General features: G+C 41.9%; 1 protein-coding gene across 1 annotated transcript; it reads left to right on the top strand.

Annotated features, from left to right (window-relative positions):
• Positions 1-3621: 3621 nt before the first annotated feature.
• klf9 (Kruppel like factor 9) lies at positions 3622-18520 on the top strand. The gene is made up of 2 exons (XM_062025456.1): positions 3622-4325; positions 16765-18520. The coding sequence occupies exons 1-2, from the start codon at positions 3995-3997 to the stop codon at positions 17046-17048; spliced, it is 615 nt and encodes a 204-aa protein (XP_061881440.1). The 5' UTR covers positions 3622-3994; the 3' UTR covers positions 17049-18520.
• The last annotated feature ends 1069 nt before the right edge of the window (positions 18521-19589 follow it).

The raw sequence follows: 19589 nt of genomic DNA, 5'->3' as shown, positions 1-19589 counted from the left end.
TGAGTTTGAGTTTGAGTTTGAGTTTATTTCGAACATGCAAGCATACAACATGATACATCACAATTTCCAGTTTCTCTTTTCAACATGTTCAAAAAGGAGTAGGAAGAAGCAGAGCTTATTTAATCCTACCCCTTTTCTTTACATAACAGTTGCAAAACTTTTTGTTCACTTCCTGTTCACAATTTATTCACAATAAACTCCATAAGTAATCACAATAAAAATAAATAAATAAATAAATAATAGTAATAATTTAATAATAATAATTGGTGAAGTAAGTCATATTGTGAGCGAACTGTGGTGCTGAATTTCCCCCATTGCCCCTTTTATTAAAAAGAAGGAGGCAACGTCACACAGCAAACAACATGTGGGCTAAGTACAACTACTACGAGGGAATAATGAGCAACAAATCAATGAGTGAAGTGACACGCTTGCAATCCTACAATACCTTTTAAAGGCACGCACACACACTCTGCTCTCATGAAACGTCTCTGAACTGCATATGCCAGACATTGGAAGTTTTTTTGTTTTTTTAAGTAACACATGACTTACTTTCCATATTAATGCCCATCCATCCATCCATCCATCCATTTTCTACCGCTTATTCCCTTCAGGGTCGCGGGGGGCGATGGAGCCTATCTCAGCTACAATCGGGCGGAAGGCGGTGTACACCCTGTACAAGTCGCCACCTCATTGCAGGACCAACACAGATAGACAACATTCACACTCACATTCACACACTAGGGCCAATTTAGTGTTGCCAATCAACCTATCCCCAGGTGCGTGTCTTTGGAGGTGGGAGGAAGCCGGAGTACCCGGAGAGAACCCACACAGTCACGGGGAGGACATACAAACTCCACACAGAAAGATCCAGAGCCCGGGATTGAACTCACGACTACTCAGGACCTTCGTATTGTGAGGCAGACGCACTAACACCTCTGCCACCGTGCTGCCCCCATATTAATGCATTACATTTAATAAAGAGTAATCCAGTTAATTTTTTGGTAAACTAATATATAGATTTTTAAAAGTAAATTTCCGAACCCTGTAGAAACCCCCGGAAAAAATGCTTGTTTACTATTGATTTTTGGAAGGCATATTGCTATTTCATAGGTATTTCATTTGTATAGTTTATTGGGTTTATGTTGTGTATACCAGGTGAACTAATATTATTTTAAGGTATTGACCATTAACGTCCAAATACAGGCGTCCTCGTCACATCACACTTCAAAAGTTTGCGACTTTATTCTGTTGCAGATTTTTTTAAAGCATATTCTTTGTATGTTTTGGGACTAAATTCAGCATTTTGGAGCCTTAAATGACTAACTAAAAAAAAAATATGAATACTAGAGTCATACTGGTTACTATGATACCAAACTAATCAGAGTTCAGCATTGTGGCCACTGATTGGCTCAGCCTCAGACAGCATAGTGCAAAGGTGACTATGTGGGTGTTATTTCAAGCAATGTCAATTAATGAATGACAGTGCGCTGACTATGAAATTTCACCACAAATGTGTTCCTAGCCCTTTCCTGCTCCGTCATTGGGAATATAATAGCATATTTCCTTGAATATTTTCACTGTGCGGGTTCCGCTCGGAAAGATCAACCATTGACATGGTCTTCACCATCAGACAACTGCAAGAAAAGTGCAGAGAACAGCACAAGCCCCTCTTTCTGGCCTTCATAGATCTGACCAAAGCGTTTGACCTTGTCAGCAGGGATGGGCTCTTCACAGTCCTAGCGAAGATTGGCTGCCCACCGAGACTCCTGAGCATGATCAAGTCGTTCCATGACGGCATGAAAGGCACAGTTCAATATGACGGCTCGACGTCAGATGCTTTCGACATCCGCAGTGGCGTCAAGCAGGGCTGTGTCCTCGCTCCCACTCTCTTCGGCATCTTCTTTGCCGTTCTGCTGAAGCATGCCTTCGGATCGTCGACCGAGGGTGTTTACCTCCACACTCGGTCAGACGGCCGACTGTTCAACCTGGCTCGCCTAAAAGCAAAGAGCAAGGTCCGGAAGGTAACCATCAGAGACATGCTGTTTGCAGATGACGCTGCTCTGGCCACCCACACAGAAGAAGAGCTACAGAGCCTGATGGACCGCTTTGCAAAGGCATGCGAAGAGTTCAGCCTGACTATCAGTCTGAAGAAGACAAATGTGATGGCCCAAGATGCTGAACCACCCTGTATCACCATCAACGACTATGAACTAGAGGTCGTCAGCCAGTTCACATACAAACTGACAACCTCTCACTGGAAGCAGAGATCAACGAGAGGATCGGCAAGGCTTCCACAACCTTGGCCAGGTTGTCACAAAGAGTGTGGAACAACAGCATGCTGACAATCAACACCAAGATCGCTGTGTATCGTGCCTGCGTGCTAAGTACTCTCTTGTACGCCAGCGAATCCTGGACTCTGTACTCCTCGCAGGAGAAGAGGCTAAGTGCCTTTCACATGCGCTGCCTCCGTCGCATACTCTGGATTATATGGAGCGATCGTGTGACAAACAACGAGGTGCTGATGCAAGCCAAGATTCCCAGCATGGTCACTCTTCGATGGCTGGGCCATGTGCGTCGAATGGACGATGGCCGGATCCCCAAAGACATCCTCTACGCAGAGCTTGCCTCCGGCAAGAGGACAACGGGACGGCCACATCTCCGCTTCAAGGATGTCTGCAAGCGTGACCTGAAAGCGCCCGACATGGACCTGAACACCTGGGAAGAGCTTGCTCGGGACAGATCCAGCTGGAGACACACTGTGAACACTGGACTGAAAGCTGGCGAGGCAAAACTCCGCTAGCTTGCAGATGAGAAGCGAGCTCAGAGAAAGAGCAAGAAACTACATCCTGTCGCTGACTTGACTTATAAATGCACCAAGTGCAACAGAGACTGTCACTCCCGTGTGGGTCTGTGCAGCCACAGCAGACGCTGCATGACCAACTAAATCATATCCAAGGGGCGCTAATCCATTGTCTTCCGAGATTTACGGATGCCAGTAGTAGTAGTAGTAGCATTGAAAGCGTATTTTATGACTTTTCTTAATTTGATTACATGCTATAGTATAATTTTAGTGGTTAGAGTGTCCGCCCTGAGATCGGTAGGTTGTGAGTTCAAACTCCGGCCGAGTCATACCAAAGACTATAAAAATGGGACCCATTACCTCCCTGCTTGGCACTCAGCATTAAGGGTTGGAATTGGGGGTTTAACAACCAAAAATTATTCCCGGGCGCGGCCACCGCTGCTGCCCACTGCTCCCCTCACCTCCCAGGGGGTGATCAAGGGTGATGGGTCAAATGCAGAGAATAATTTCACCACACCTAGTGTGTGTGTGACAATCATTGGTACTTTACCTTTAAATGTTATAATTTTATTGCATGATTTCTGTATCTCTTTAATTTAGGTAGACAGGGACTGCAGATGGAAATGAGCTATTTAGCTATAATCTGGTGCAGAACATTGGTGCATTGTCCCTTCAAATAAAGACCAAACTAAAAAAAAACTCCCAGTCAACATTTGTCCTTGAATGCATCATCAACAAAGCCCGGCCCCCTTTTTGCCCTCCAACCTCGTCTTTTGATTGGTCAGAAGGCTCGTCGCTCACTTCCGTGTACTTGGAAAAAAAAAAAAAAACACACACACGCGCGCGCACACAAAAACTCGTCACGTTTCCTTGCAGGCCAATGAGCGCTCCGATTCACGATGACGCCGTGGGATTCCGCGAAATCGTTTCTTGGGAGAGTGAGGACAGAAGTGGAAAAAAAAGAGGACAAGTTGACATATGTGGAGACACAAATGGATACATTCGCTTAGCCGCCGGACGTGTTGTTGTTGTTACTGTCGGAGCCGGTAGAAAGCGGAAGTTGACGCAGGTTAGAAAGGTGTTGTATTATTATTATTATTGTTGTTGTTATTATTATTAATATTGCGCAGTCACTTTGAGGACGACACGTGTGTGGACGATACTATCCCACCTCCAATATTCCTCGTCCTCATCATGTCCGAGCTCGTCTCCGCGGACCGGGCGCTCCCGAAGGAGAACCAGGAGAGCCGAACTTTGCTGATGGTGGCGATGATTTTGTTGGACCTGAACAAATGCGGCCCCGCCGGCGCAGCGGTGAGCGCGGCGGACGACGAGGAGAAGCCCGAGAGGGGCGTTCGCCGGTCGGCCGCGGCGGAGGCAGACGCCGCGGCGGCACCCGAACCGAATCGGAGCAAAAGGAGGACAGGGGAGTCCGCGGAGAAGCGGCACTGCTGCCCGTTCGGCGGCTGCGGGAAGATGTACGGGAAGTCGTCTCACCTCAAAGCCCACCTTAGGGTGCATACCGGTAAGTTTTTTTTTAATTAACTTTTTTAATAATACTTATTGGTACAGATTTTTTGGGGGTGTCAGGGCCGGTCAATGAATGAAACCTCCCCATTGTCTTGATAATTTGCTGCCACCTAGTGAGCAAATACGGTCATAGCCACTGTTTGGACATTTCTGAGCAATAAATACATTCTCAAGTTCCATCCGTCCATCAATTTTTCTACCGCTTGTCCCTTTCGGGGTCGCAAGGGGGGTGGGGGGTGCTGGAGCCTATCTCAGCTGCATTCGGGTGGAAGGCGGGGTACATCCCTGGACAAGTCAAGTTGCCACCTCATCGCAGGGCCAACACAGATAGACATACAACATTCACACATTAAGTTATAATTCTTTTTAAAAAAAAGTCACTTTCTTGTTGCCATGGTTACGGGCAAAAAACAAAAAAGGCACATCGGAAGTGTCCATGAAATACAAACGAGATACCTTTTATTATGGTGGAATCAAAACAGGAAGTTGTGTGCACGGAAGTTACAGCAGCGCGAGTCGCTCAATGGAATGCTTGATGCACACCAGTAAGTTGTTTCTTATTTAATAAACCTTTATTTGTATACTGCAACATTTACAAACAATCGATAAAAAATAATAATCAAAATAAGTACAAAACAGCGCCAGGGGGTTGTAAACTCAATAAAGCAACTAAAATACAATGCAAAATATATATATATATATGTAACAAAATGTAAAGCCATAAAATCACACAAGTGTGTGCAATTGCTTTATATATATATATATATATATATATATATATATATATATATATATATATATATATATATATAAGCCTTTATTTATAAATTTCAACATTTACTAACAGTGTAAAATAATAATCAAAGTAAATACAAAAACAGTACAAAAACAGTACAAAGCAGCGCCACGGGGTTGTAAATTCAAAGTAACTACAATAGAATACAATATATATATATATATATATATATATATATATATATATATATATATATATATATATATATATATATATATATATAATAAACAAAGAGCAAAGTCATAGGCTCACTCAATTTCAGTAAACAACTTAAATTTGGAACACAGCATCATCGTTTTCACAGCTTTTTGGTTGTTAGAGGTAGAGAGTGTTTTAATGTGGAGTTCTAAATAATTTGTGAAGGCACAAAAAACTGGTCGGGTATTGAGAAACTTACATTTATGACTATAAAACTTAGCCAATAGTATAATGAGGTTGCAAAGGTAAAATTCCTTTTCAAATTTTTTTTCATACAGTGTAAATCCAAATAGCACATCTTTGCACACCAGTAAGTTATACTTCCGTGTTTTAATTTGTGACGTCATGACGCAAAGGCATCGTTCCGTGCGAATTGAGAACTAATAATAGGAACCTCGTGGAAAGAGAAGGTGCGGTCGAGCTTATTCTCGAGTGTGATCGATTTATAGGGCGCCGTCTTTTATAGGCGGGTGTCATCCACGTCGGCGTGAATGCGTCACGGTAGCGTTGAGCGCGGCAGCTCACTGCGACACCGACTGTGAACCCGCACACACGCGCTCGCTTCCGCATACGTCATCGACCCCGCCCTCCCCTCGCGCCTGGTTGTAAACAAGAGGTAAACACGTGGTGGTGTGTAGCAAGTGGCAGGGAGTGGGGGCGGGAAAGGAGGCGGAGTCAGGGAGGAAGGGGCGGGGGCGGAAAAGGAGGCGGAGTCAGGGAGGAAGTGGTTTCTCTCTTGTTTGGCGACCGTGACTCACTTGTTCTAATTCAACGTGTTCCGATTTTGTTCCTAGAAAAACCGTTCATGTCTACCTCTCTCCCAAAAATGTTGTTGTGCACTGAAAGAGAACACAATGTGCGTACTTTGTCTTCTGCTGAATTGCTCCAGTTGATTGTTTTTACTGCCCCTGGGTCATGACTTTTAGTGAACTGAGAAACAAGATAACACGATTCTGCAGGTCATCAGAATTATGCTGAACACGCATAAACAGCAACCCACAAACACCATTATTATACAGCTGGTGAATGTGTCACAATCATAGCAGCCACTAGTTCTCACTAGTTTATACATCATCACATATAGCAGCCACTAGTTCTCACTATACATCATAACATATAGCAGTCACTAGTTCTCACTCGTTTTTACATCATAACATATAGCAGCCACTAGTTCTCACTATACATCATAACATATAGCAGTCACTAGTTCTCACTAGTTTATACATCATAACATATAGCAGCCACTAGTTCTCATTATTTTCTACATCATAACATATAGCAGTCACTAGTTCTCACTAGTTTATACATCATAACTTATAGCAGCCACTAGTTCTCACTGGTTTATACATCATAACATATAGCAGTCACTAGTTCGCACTAGTTTTTACATATAGCAGCCACTAGTTCTCACTAGTTTATACATCATAACATATAGCAGTCACTAGTTCTCACTAGTTTTTACATCATAATTTATAGCAGCCACTAGTTCTCACTAGTTTATACATCATAACATATACAGTGCCCTCCAAAAGTATTGGAACAGTGAGTCCAATTTGTTTATTTTTGTTGTAGACTGAAAACATTTGGGTTTGACATCAAAAGATGAAAATGGGACAAGAGATCAACATTTCAGCTTTTATTTCCAGGTATTTACATCTGGATCTGATACACAACTTAGAAGATAGCACATTTTGTTTCAACCTACCCATTTTTCATCAGAGCAAAAGTATTGGAACATGTGACTGACAGGTGTGTTTTGTTGCCCAGGTGTCTCCAAATTACATTGATTATTCAAACAATAAATAGCACTGAATGTCTGAGCTCAGTTTCAGATTGGGTAGGATAGGTTTTGCCTGTGCAGACTGCATTTAGAGGTAGAACCAACACGAAAACCAGAGAGCTGTCTATGAGTGAAAAAGAAGCAATTGTGAATCTGAGAGAAGATGGACAATCAATCAGAGCCATTGCACAAACATTGGCCATAACCAGTACAACCATTTGGAATGTCCTGAAGAAGAAAAAAACCACTGGTGTACTAAGCAACAGACGTTAAACAGGTAAACCAAGGAAAACATCAGGAGTTGATGACAGAAACATTGTGAGAGTTATAAAGAAAGACCCTAAAACAACCGTTAGTGACATCAGCAACAACCTCCGGAGGGCAGGAGTGAAGGTATCCCAATCTACTGTTCGCAGAAGACTTCATGAACAGAAGTACAGAGGCTACACCAGAAGATGCAAACCACTCATTAGCAAGGAGAATAGGAAGGCCAGGCTGGAATTTGCCAAAAGGTACAGAGATGATCCTCACAAATTCTGGAAAAAAGTTTTATGGGACTGATGAGACAAAGTTTAACTTCTTCCAAAGTGATGGAAAGGCGAAAGTTTGGAGAAAGAAAGGATCTGCTCATGATCCCAAACATACAAGCTCATCTGTGAAACACGGCGGAGGTAATGTCATGGCTTGGGCTTGCATGGCTTCTCCTGGGATGGGCTCTTTCATCTTCATTGATGATGTAACACATGATGGCAGCAGCAACATGAACTCAGAAGTCTAGAGAAACATTTTGTCTGCTAATCTAAAGAAAGATGCAACCAAACTGATTGGGAGATCCTTCATCATGCAGCAACATATTGACCAAAACAACAAAGGAGTTGATCATGGGCAAGAAGTGGAAGGTTTTAGACTGGCCAAGTCAGTCTCCAGACTTAAACCCAATAGAGCATGCATTTTACCTGCTGAAGAGGAGACTGGAGGGAGTAACCCCCCAAAACAAACAACAACTGAAAGAGGCTGCGGTGAAAGCCTGGAAAAGCATCACAAAAGAAGAATGCAACAGTTTGGTGATGTCAATGGCTCACAGGCTTGATGCACTTATTAAAAGCAAAGGGTTTGCAACTAAATATTAAGTCTTATTCACTTTAATATATTTTAAGTTTATATGTTCCAATACTTTTGCTCACCTAAAAATGTTGTGTTCTATTACAAATAATGCTATCTTCTAAGTTGTGTATCAGATCCAGATGTAAATACCTGGAAATGAAAGCTGAAATGTTGATCTCTTGTCTCATATTCATCTTTTGATGTTAAACCCAAATGTTTTTAGTCTACAACAAAAATAAAGGAATTGGCCTCACTGTTCCAATACTTTTGGAGGGCACTGTAGCAGTCACTAGTTCTCACTAGTTTTTACATCATAATTTATAGCAGCCACTAGTTTTCACTAGTTTATACATCATAACATATAGCAGCCACTAGTTCTCACTAGTTTATACATCATAACATATAACAGCCACTAGTCATACTTGCCAACCTTGAGACCTCCGATATAGGGAGGTGGGGGGGGGGGGGGGGGGGGGCGTGGTCGGGGTGGGGGGCGTGGTTAAGGGGAGAGTATATTTACAGCTAGAATTCACCAACTCAAGTATTTTATATATATATATATATATATATATATATATATATATATATATATATATATATATATATATATATACATATATGTATGAAATACTTGACTTTCAGTGAATTCTAGATATATATATATATATATATATATATATATATATATATATATATATATATATATATTAGGGCTGCAACTAACGATTAATTTGATAATCGATTGATCTGTCGATTATTACTTCGATTAATCGGTTAATAATCGGATAAAAGAGACAAACTACATTTCTGTCCTTTCCAGTATTTTATTGAAAAAACCCAGCATACTGGCACCATACTTATTTTGATTAATGTTTCTCAGCTGTTTGTACACGTTGCAGTTTATAAATAAAGGTTTATTAAAAAAGAAAAAAAAAAGCCTCTGCGCATGCGCATAGCAAAGATCCAACGAATCGATGACTAAATTAATCAGCAACTATTTTTATAATCGATTTTAATCGATTTAATCGATTAGTTGTTGCAGCCCTAATATATATATATATATATATATATATATATATATATATATATATATATATATATATATATATATATATATATATATATATATATATATATATATATACATATATGTATGAAATACTTGACTTTCAGACTTTCAGTGAATTCTAGCTATATATATATATATATATATATATATATATATATATATATATATATATATATATATATATATATATATATATATATATATATATATATATATATATATATATATACATATATATATATATATATATATATATATATATATATATAATTTATTATACATATAAATAAAATAAATACTTGAATTTCAGTGTTCCGGAGGCTATCCAGTAGATGGCAGCATTGTCCTGTTTAACTTCTCCGTTCATGAATGAGTATATCATTTCGGCCACCGTGTTCAATGGAGAAGTCTGTTCTACGAAATGTACAGGCAACATACATACCCTTTCCCCTTCAAACTGTCCTGGATGAACTGAAATTCTTGTTTCCATACGTTTTGGAACTTGCAAGCGTATTTCTTCATCTTGCTCGTCGACGGCGTCGCCATGTCTGTAACTTCCTCGTTCTTCTGCTTCGTCTCCTTGTTGTGTGCGCAGTTGTGCACTCTACTCTCTAAAAGCCGTAGATGTTATGACGTCATTGGGCAGGCAAGCTGTTTATATTGTGGGAAAGGCTGTCCCCACTCAGGTCTGCATTGAGCTGGAGGGGGCGTGGCCTCCAGCTCCGGCTGAATACCGGAAGTTTGTCGTGAGAAAATTTCTGCCGGGAGGTTATCGGGAGAGGCGCTGAATACCGGGAGTCTCCCGCTAAAAACGGGAGGGTTGGCAAGTATGCACTAGTTCTCACTGGTTTATACATCATAACATATAGCTGCCAGTAGTTCTCACTAGTTTATACATCATAACATATAGCAGCCACTAGTTCTCACTAGTTTATACATCATAACATATCATAGCAGCCACTAGTTCTCACTAGTTTATACATCATAACGGTGTAATACGGTGCATCATAACATGTCATAGTAACCCCTAATAATGCAGTGCTTCTTGATTATTTCTGTTATGCTCCGCCAAAGAATAAGAAAACATTTTTTGCGCCCCCGCCGCTACTATAAATATTATCATTGGTCTATCAAATTGTTATAAGTACACCTCTGCATAACATTTTATCGATTCCCTATGCATTCGATTATTAGTCTTTTTTTACGTACAAAGTGATGGATAACTTTTGAAATCATAAGTCAAGGGAGCAAGCATTTTATTCTAACAAAAAATGTTTGGAATATATATTAATATAGGGGTGTCCAAACTTCTTCACGAAGGACCTCACACTAAAAAGTCAAAATATGCCGGAGCCATTTTGACATATTTTTATACTGTGGAAAAAAAACAGACATTCCCTGTATATTAAAGACAAAAGTGTCCGTGTAGGTGACAACGTGCACTATTTTTAATTATTATACGGGTTGAAAAAACAACTGAAAAAAAAAAAAAGAGAGGAATAATAAGAAAAAGCAGAAATTTTGATACTAAAAACTAATAATACAATGTTGTCACTTATAACACAAAGCTGACTATATATATATATATATATATATATATATATATATATATATATATATATATATATATATATATATATATATATATATATATATATATATATATATATATATATATATATATATATATATTTATATATATATATATATATATATATATATATATATATATATATATATATATATATATATATATATATATATATATATATATATATATATATATTTATCCATCCATCCATCTTCAACCGCTTATCCGGAATCGGGTCGCGGGGACAGCAGCTCCAGCAAAGACCCCCAGACTTCCCTCTCCAGAGCAACATTTGCGACTTCCTCCTGGGGAATCCCGAAGCGTTCCCAGGCCAGAGAGGAGATGTAATCCCCCCATCTGGTCCTTGGCCTGCCGGGGGGCCTCCTCCCAGTGGGACGTGCAACAAGGACCTCCCTAGGGAGACGCTCGTGAGGCATCCGCACGAGATGCCCGAACCACCTAAGCTGGCTCCTTTCCAAGCGAAGGAGCAGCGGCTCTACTCCGAGTCTCTCTCGGGTGACTGCACTTCTCACCCTATCTCTAAGGGAGATGCCAGCCACCCTTCTGAGGAAACTCATTTCGGCCGCTTGTATCCGCGATCTTATTCTTTCGGTCATTACCCACACTTCATGACCATAGGTGAGAGTAGGAATGTAGATAGCTCGGTAGACCGAGAGCTTTGCCTTCTGACTCAGCTCCCGTTTCGTCACAACAGTGCGGCAGAGAGACTGCAATACTGCCCCAGCTGCTCCGATTCTCCGGCTGATTTCCTTCTCCATCTTTCCCTCACTCGTGAACAAGACCCCGAGATACTTAAACTCCTCCACCTGGGACAGAGTCCTGTCCCCTACCCGGACTGTACAAACCATCGGTTTCCTGCTGAGAACCATGGCCTCAGATTTGGAGATGCTGATCCTCATTCCAGCCGCTGAACACTCGGCTGCGAACCGATCCAGTGAGAGCTGAAGGTCACGAACCGAAGGTGCCATCAGGACCACATCATCTGCAAACAGCAGTGACGCAACCTTTAGCCCCCCGAGACGTATACCCTCTCCGCCATGGCCACGACTCCGCCTAGAAATCCTGTCCATGAAAATCACAAACAGGATAGGTGACAGAGCGCAGCCCTGGCGGAGACCAACCCCCACTGGAAACGGATCCGACTTACATCCAAGCACCCGGACACAACTCTCGCTTTGGTTGTACAGAGATTGGATTGCCCTCAGCAGGGTTCTCCTCACTCCGTACTCCCTCAGCACCTCCCACAAGATCTCCCGAGGGACGCGGTCATACGCCTTCTCCAAATCCACAAAACACATGTAGACTGGATAGGCATACTCCCAGGCCCTCTCCAGGATTCCCGCAAGCGTAAAGAGTTGGTCAGTTGTTCCACGACCAGGACGGAATCCACATTGCTCCTCTTGAATCTGAGGTTCGACTATCGGCCGGACCCTCCTTTCCAGTACCTTGGCGTAAACTTTCCCAGGGAGGCTGAGTAGTGTGATACCCCTGTAATTAGCACACACCCTCTGGTCCCCCTTTTTGAAAAGGGGAACCACCACCCCAGTCTGCCACTCCCTCGGCACTGTCCCAGACTTCCACGCAATGTTGAAAAGGCGTATCAACCAAGACAGCCCATCAACACCCAGAGCCTTCAGCATTTCTGGACGGATCTCGTCAACCCCCGGAGCTTTGCCACTGTGGAGTTGTCTAACTACCTCAGTGACTTCACCCCGAGAGATCGACGTCGATCCCCCATCATCCTCAGGCCCTGCTCCTATCAGGGAGGGTGTGTCTGATGTATTTGGGTTCAGGAGTTCCTCAAAGTGCTCTTTCCAACGCCCTACGACTTCCTCACTTGAAGTCAGCAGAGTCCCATCCTTGCCGTACACAGCTTGGATGGTTCCCTGCTTCCCCCTCCTGAGGTGCCGTATGGTCTTCCAGAACAGCTTTGGTGCCGCCCGATAGTCCTTCTCCATGGATTCCCCGAACTGCTCCCACACCCTCTGCTTAGCCTCGTCCACAGCCACGGCCGCTGCCCTTCGGGCCCGTCGGTACCTTGCAACTGCCTCCGGAGTCCCCTGGGATAACATACCCCGGTAGGACTCCTTCTTCAGTCGGACGGCTTCCCTGACCACCACTGTCCACCAGGGTGTTCGAGGGTTACCGCCCCTTGAGGCACCTAAGACCTTCTGGCCACAGCTCGCAGCTGCAGCTTTAGCAATAGAGGCTTTGAACACTGCCCATTCCTGTTCAATGTCCCCAACCTCCACAGGGATGGCAGAGAAGTCCCGCCGGAGGTGGGAGTTGAAGTCCTTCCGGACAGAGGACTCCTCCAAACGTTCCCAGTTCACCCGCACTACACGCTTGGGTTTGCCAGGTCTGTCCAGAGGTTTCCCCCGCCATCTAACCCAACTCACCACCAGATGGTGATCAGTTGACAGTTCAGCCCCTCTCTTCACCCGAGTGTCCAAAACATACGGCCTCAGATCAGCTGATACGATTACAAAATCGATCATTGATCTTTGGCCTAGGGTGCTCTGGTACCAGGTACACCTATGAGCATCCTTATGCTTGAACATGGTGTTTGTTATCGCAAGTCCGTGACTAGCACAGAAGTCCAATAACAATCCACCACTCAGGTTCAGATCAGGGAGACCGTTCCTCCCAATCACGCCAGTCCAAGTATCACTGTCATTGCCCACGTGCGCGTTGAAGTCCCCCAGCAAGACTATGGAATCCCCTGCCGGTGCCCCATACAGGACCCCATGCAAGGTATCCAAGAAGGCTGAATACTCTGAACTCCTGTTTGGTGCGTATGCACAAACAACAGTCAGAGTTTTCCCCCCTCCAACCCTAAGGCGAAGGGAGGCGACCCTCTTGTCCACTGGGGTGAACTCCAACGTACAGGCACTCAGCCGGGGACTCGTGAGTATCCCCACACCCGCCTGTGCCCTCACGCCCTGAGCAACTCCAGAAGTGAACAAGGTCCATCCCTTGTCCAGGAGTGTGGTTTCAGAGCCCTTGCTATGCGTAGAGGTAAGCCCCACCAGATCCAACCGGTAGCGCTCCACCTCTCGCACCAGCTCAGGCTCCTTCCCCACCAGCGTAGAGACGTTCCACGTCCCGAAAGTCAGCCTCTGCTGCCCCGAATTGGTCCGTCCGGAGCCTCCACTTTCACTGCCATCCACTTGGCAGCGCACCCGACCCCACTGGTTCCGACCGCGGGTGGTGGGCCCACGTGGCAGAGAAGATGGTGTGTCCACGTAGCTTCTTCGGGCTGTGCCCGGCCGGGCTCCGTGGCAAGCCCGGCCACCAGGCGCTCGCTGACGAGCCCTACCTCCGGGCCTAGCTCCGGAGGAGGGCCCCGGGCTTCCTCCGGGCCGGGTAACGCATCCTCTTATAGTGTAGTTCATGGGGGGTATCGTAACCCTGATGGGGGGGGCATTCGGGTACTACACCTTGCCCAAGGGTGACCCGGAACTATGTAAGGCAGGGGCGTTCAACTCCCTGAGACTTAATACAAGCCCACATACCTATATATTTATTATTATTATTATTTTTTTTTTTTTTTTTTAAATTTTTTAATAACATTTGTTTTTTATGAATTAAATAAATTAACTGAACTGAACATAATAAAACAATTTAGAAATGGCCCCCACATACTTTGACTTTTCATTGTGCGACCCTTGGTGGAATAAGTTTGGACACCCTTGAGTTATTAATATCAAATTGTCAGCGTTTTTCTTATTACATTACACATTTTTGCTGTTTTTTAAATTTTTTACATTCTTAATGTTTTTTATACCAAAGAATGCTGCGGGCCAACATAACTCGAACTGCTGGCCGCACTTTGGACACTCCTGTGTTAACATAACGTTTTTTGCATGGTCAGATCATTCTCAAGTTTACAGGACATGCAATTTGTCTGTCAACAGTGAATAAAGGAATATTTTTAGTGAGAAAGGTGAGGAACTTTGTTCATGCATATTATTTTCGGGCTTTATAATAATATGAAATAAATACTTAAATATCTGCTTGACTTGTGATTTCAAAGCAAGTTATCCGTCAAATTGTACATTGTAAAAATGACAATAGATTTTATGGTAACATTTTTGGTGTTTTCTCCAAAATAATACTGTAAATGGGAAAAACTCTATCACTGTGATAAAATTATGTCAACTGAGCTGCCAGTTGTTGTTTTTTTATCGTAAAATATACGGTTGTTGTTTTTACTGTGTATTACTGTAAATGGAAAAATGGTACCTCATTTTTTAACGGTAAAAAACTGGCAGCTCAGTTGCCAGAAAAAAAAACAAAAAACAGTGGTACTGTTTTTCCATTTACAGTAATATGTAGTAAAAAAACTATCTGTATAATCTACAGATAGTTTTTTTATAAGCCACACACACACACAATTTTAGGTTACAAAAAATTTCCACACAATATATAAGCCGGACCGGACTATATATATGTTGTGAAAAGAGTTATTTACACATAATTATTCTTTAAATGTTTATTTAAATCCCGTAGTTGTTTCCAAACGGTGTCTTTAACACGGCAGTAAAACTGCTGATCAAACAAAACAGAAGTCATTATCATGGACCCACTAGCTGCGGAAGCTAACTTTACAATCAGCTAAACAGACCGGAGACATTTTGGAGAATTTACTGAATAATTTGTGAAACCGAAACAATACAAAAATATTGGCATTTTAAGTTAATAATACTAACACGGACACTCGTAAACGTGTTAGCATATTAGCTAATGCTAACGACGCTAGCTTCATTACATGATGATAGCCCGTACGAATATGCATGAAAACACTCCTACAGATATCACACACGGGGCGGGTTAGTAAGTACGAATTGTTTTAGTTACCGTATTTTTCGGACTATAAGTCACAGTTTTTTTTCATAGTTTGGCCGGGGGTGCGACTTATACTCAGGAGCGACTTATGTGTGAAATTATTAACACATTACCGTAAAACATCAAATCATATTATTTAGCTCATTCACGTAAGAGACTAGACGTAGAAGATTTCATCGGATTTAGCGATTAGGAGTGACAGATTGTTTGGTAAACTTATAGCATGTTCTATATGTTATAGTTATTTGAATGACTCTTACCATAATATGTTACGTTAGCATACCAGGCACGTTCTGAGTTGGTTATTTATGTGGCATATAATGTACACTTATTCAGCCTGTTGTTCACTATTCTTTATTTATTTTAAATTGCCTTTCAAATGTCTATTCTTGGTGTTGGGTTTTATCGAATAAATTTCCCCCAAAAATGCGACTTATACTCCAGTGCGACTTATATATGTTTTTTCCTTCTTTATTATGCATTTTCGGCTGGTGCGACTTATAGTCCGAAAGATACGGTATATTGCAAAACTTACAAATGTTGCCTAGAGTGATGAATGAAGAATCCATACGAGTAGAAACGCTATGGACAGTTAGAAGACTGAACGGCACTTCTACTTCCGGTTGAAAGGAGTAAATGGAAGGACACTGCAGCACCTGCAGTGAGCGAACTCGTCCAAAAGATGGTGCCATAGCACAAACACTAACACACATTTTCAGTGCATTTGCTTGTTTGTTTGTTTGTAGAAGAAAAATCCCGTTTTATAAGCTGCAGAGTGCAAAGTGGTCCAGAATTGACAGTAATAATCAAATGCGTAGTCGGATTCATATATTATTGGCTGTTACAAGCAGCCCTCTGATAGAGGCCATAAATAAAAATGAGTTTGAGACCCCTGTGCTACAAGGAGCACATTTTGTGGTGCACAGCTTTTTGAAACGGGGTTTGAAGCATGATACTGATAAAGCATGTTCCCCTGACTCTGAACATTGAGCATTGAGTAATGAATGCATCTTAAACACTTCCCCAGGCGAGCGCCCCTTCGAGTGCACCTGGCCGGCGTGCGGCAAGAAGTTCTCCCGATCGGACGAGCTGACCCGCCACTACCGCACGCACACGGGCGAGAAGCGCTTCACCTGCCCCATGTGCGACAAGTGCTTCATGAGGAGCGACCACCTGACCAAACACGCCCGGCGCCACGCGGGCTTCCATCCCAGCATGCTGCAGGGCTGCAGCGTGAGCAAGCGGCGCCGCTGCTCCGTCTCCGTGTCGTCGTCCTCGGACTCGGGCGACCAAAGCCCGGCGGGGGTGTGAGACGCGCCCGCGTGTGCGTTGATGCACACGGACACGCCCGCTCTTGTGCCGCACACAGCCCGCCGTCGCGGGGTTTTACCTTGCGGAGCGCTCCGTGTAGAGCTTCTGCTTTACCGTGTGACAGCTTTTTATTCAACATTGATCAATCAATCCATCAGGCAGGTTGTCCTTTCTGATGTACTTCGGAATAATACACACAGCTGTTTTCAGGGTTTGTCGTGTCCAGAGAGTCTGCACCACTTGATAGCAGAGAAGTTATGGCGATGAATATCATGCAAACACTAGTAGAGCTGCGATAAGGCGCATGGACAGTAGAGGAGAGCAATATTAAAATGTATATAAAGGGAAGAATTCTTATTAGTTATTATAGAGAAATGACAACTATACAGGATTTCCGAGCTAGCACAAATGCATAATCAATGCAGCAAAATACCTTGAATATACTCTGGTGATACTACGATGCACAAGCAAAACGAATGCCAAATGCTCGTTGTGATCCATGTCATGGAAAACAACATCATTGCAGGACAAGCGACGAAAGGTCCGCTTTGCTTGATTTAAAAGGGCTCGAAAGTGTGACGGGGGAACGCAATGCATTCTGGGTCTGGCTGGACACTGACTAGGAATTTCAATTTCGACTGGGATGCCCCAAGAGGTCGGACTTCGGAACGTTCTCACCACCTCCGAGTTCATTCCATAGATGGCTGCGCCGGATGTAAACCAGAGGCGTTCAAACTACGTCCCAACGGGCGCCTTCAAATTTGCCACGCGAGACGTCGAGTTTTATTCATTTTAAATGTCCGTCAAGTGTGATGCTACTTTGTCGGCTTCATGTGGAACGAGCGAGTAATTCAGGTTAATAAACTTCAAAACATTTCTGTGAAAATTCATGTGCAGCATTTATCTATATGACCCAACGCAGACAACCTTCCCTAGACATGGTGAAAGAACAAAACAAAAGAATCCCCCATGGTCACACATAGCACAACCTGCTCTCTTAGCTTTGTGGGTATTCTGAAAAACGTTCATGCACCATAAAAAAAATTCCTAAATTACACCCATTTAAATCTATTACCAAGCATGATGGAAAAATGCAAAACACCCTCCACACTTGGCGCATTTTAGCTGCTTATACATATAGTGATCACAAAACTTTAAGGAGGTTGTCACGGAAGTAAACAAGGTAGGAGTCAAACGTTCACATACTCTTAATATTCAATGATATTAATGATTCATTATGCATCCATTATAATAATATAATATACTATATATATATATATATATATATATATATATAAATAAATATATATGTGTACGTATATGTATGTATGTATATATATAGTGATTCCCGGGCGCGGCGCCGCTGCTGCCCACTGCTCCCCAAGGGGATGGGACAAATGCAGAGGACAAATTACAAATTTCACCACATCTAGTGTGTGTGTGACAATCATTGGTACTTTAATCTTTAATATACATATATATATATATATATATATATATATATATATATATATATATATATATATATATATATATATATATATATATATATATATATATATATATATATATATATATATATATATATATTTTGTTCTTTTTACAGAAAAATACTGGCAGCTTAGTCGCCAGAATTACACTGTAAAAAAATGTTTTCCCAACATATTACTGTACATGGAAAAACTTACCACTTTTTTATTTTGGAAACTGAGCTGCCCGTTTTTTACCGTAATAAAAAAGTGATAGTTTTTAAATAAAATGAAAATAATGTTAAATTTTTTTTCAATTTGCATTAATATGCCGTAAAAACCATTTAACTGTAAAATCTATTGACATTTTTACAGTGTACAATTTGATGGATAACTTGCTTTGAAATCGTATGTTTAAGTATTTATTTTGATGATTTAATATTTTTTGTAATACTGGAATTTATTAAAGTTTAAAAAAGTAAGCAATTTCATGCTGTACATTTTTTTTCTGTAAAAAATTACAATAATGAATACAATTTAGTAAGTAACGATAAGGTACTTTATTGATGCATATTATTTCCAGGCAATTGTGGGCCGTTGAAAATAATGTGGTGCCCCCGGGCCTTGAGTTTGACACCTGTGCCTTAGTTAGTCATATCCATCTTGTAGCATATTTTTATGTATTCGTCAGGCAATCTTTTATATAATTGAGAGGGATTACTAGTCTGCTACAGAAGCCAGGCATCTTGTTATGGTAAACGTTTCACCTACTTAAGCCACTCGATGGTCCAAAAACCATGAGAAAATAAGCTCTTTGGACATACTGTCCATACAAATGTCTTTTTTTTTTCTAATGTTTTTAGGACAACTGTGATGAAATATTGGTGCCTTTCAGGTGGAAGCCCTTATGCAGCTATTGTACTGTAATGTGGTAATATTGCATAAGACATTGCATTGTAACAATTAATGCTCAAACATTTTAACAATAAATGATTGTTCTTTGTAGTCCTGTCCTAATTCTTCGACATGCATCTGTTACAAACATATGTCGCATAAAACAACGTAAGTAATG

Source organism: Entelurus aequoreus, linkage group LG17 (genome assembly GCF_033978785.1).
Source record: "Entelurus aequoreus isolate RoL-2023_Sb linkage group LG17, RoL_Eaeq_v1.1, whole genome shotgun sequence".
NCBI classification, from domain to species: domain Eukaryota; kingdom Metazoa; phylum Chordata; class Actinopteri; order Syngnathiformes; family Syngnathidae; genus Entelurus; species Entelurus aequoreus.
Note: the sequence above shows the minus strand (reverse complement) of the source record. Positions and strands in the feature narration are given on the sequence as shown.

Bases quoted from the DNA above. Each gene is read 5' to 3' on its own strand.
- klf9 (XM_062025456.1), top strand. From the start codon at position 3,995: ATGTCCGAGCTCGTCTCCGCGGACCGGGCGCTCCCGAAGGAGAACCAG. The intron at 4,326-16,764 runs GTAAGTTTTTTT...ACACTTCCCCAG, and splicing joins CCACCTTAGGGTGCATACCG to GCGAGCGCCCCTTCGAGTGC.